The sequence below is a fragment of the Merops nubicus genome, unplaced genomic scaffold, assembly GCF_000691845.1.
Source record: "Merops nubicus isolate BGI_N331 unplaced genomic scaffold, ASM69184v1 scaffold27531, whole genome shotgun sequence".
In the NCBI taxonomy this organism is placed as follows: Eukaryota; Metazoa; Chordata; class Aves; order Coraciiformes; family Meropidae; genus Merops; species Merops nubicus.
Genome location: NW_008590665.1, coordinates 36,574 through 37,520, shown reverse-complemented (window position 1 = coordinate 37,520; position 947 = coordinate 36,574). Strand labels below are relative to the sequence as shown.

Here is a 947-nt window from a genome sequence, read left to right as displayed (position 1 = left end):
AGAGGCCCTGCCCAGGGCAGAGCCCCGGGCCCGAGGGGCCATAGCTTACAAGTCCGTGCTACCACGTATGTAGAAGTAAATTTTTAATGGCTGGTTAATTATGATATCACTACATTTTATTGCAATATAGTACTATTTAAGCACTTTTAAAAATGCAAGGTGTACAAAGATTAAATTAAGACTGTAAATTGACTAAATATTTGGTTTTTATATAAATAGGTCATAACCACACTGTGTTGACATGTAATACTGTTATAATACAACAGTTAAACTGGTGAGTCTACACAACAGAAGCTGTCTGTAGTTAAACAAGGAAACAAAGTTGAAAAGACCATGTTAAAACAAAAAAAAAAAAAAAAAAGAAAACCTACTAAGATCAACAGGTTGGGATTGTAAGTAGCAACAAACATATTCACTCAGCTCCTGAGTAATTCAAGTTTTACAGTACACATTAAAAAATATCATTTCTTCCCATCAACACTATATATCCAAACCATTGGGTGTTTATGCATTTTGCAAATTACACTGATTGAACTATGTGACACCGGGGGTGGAGGCGGGCAGCGAGTGCCCCGGCTCCACGGGCACATCACCCGGGTGCTGACACCTCCCTGTTCTCTGCTCGCCCGGCCCACCACCACTCGCAGGGTTTTTGGTTCCTTTTGGACAATCGTCTCAAGGATTGGTACTCGTCAATTTGGATGCCTGACATCATCGGTGATACTTTCGACTCTTAGTTGTCTAAGAGGTTTACGATGGACACTTTCTCCTAACGCTAAGTTAGAAATCATTTGCATCATGCTGTAAACTAGGAAGCAACATAAAGCGACAGACTCGTCCTTAGTACATAATTAAAACGCCGAGCCCAGCGGGCAGAGCCGCGGCGCGGGGCAGCTCCGGGTGCATAGCTAGTGCAGGTAGTCCTCCACCGTGGCGAAGGCGCAGGA

The 947-nt window shown here is 43.2% G+C and overlaps 1 protein-coding gene across 1 annotated transcript in view; it reads right to left on the bottom strand.

Annotated features, from left to right (window-relative positions):
• Window positions 1–692: 692 nt before the first annotated feature.
• The window catches only part of RANBP9 (RAN binding protein 9), a 36,672-nt gene continuing 36,417 nt past the window's right edge, over window positions 693–947 (bottom strand). Inside the window, exon 15 of the mRNA XM_008950040.1 lies at window positions 693–808. Coding sequence (XP_008948288.1) covers window positions 693–808 — 116 coding nt within the window. The remainder of the gene's footprint in view (window positions 809–947) is intronic.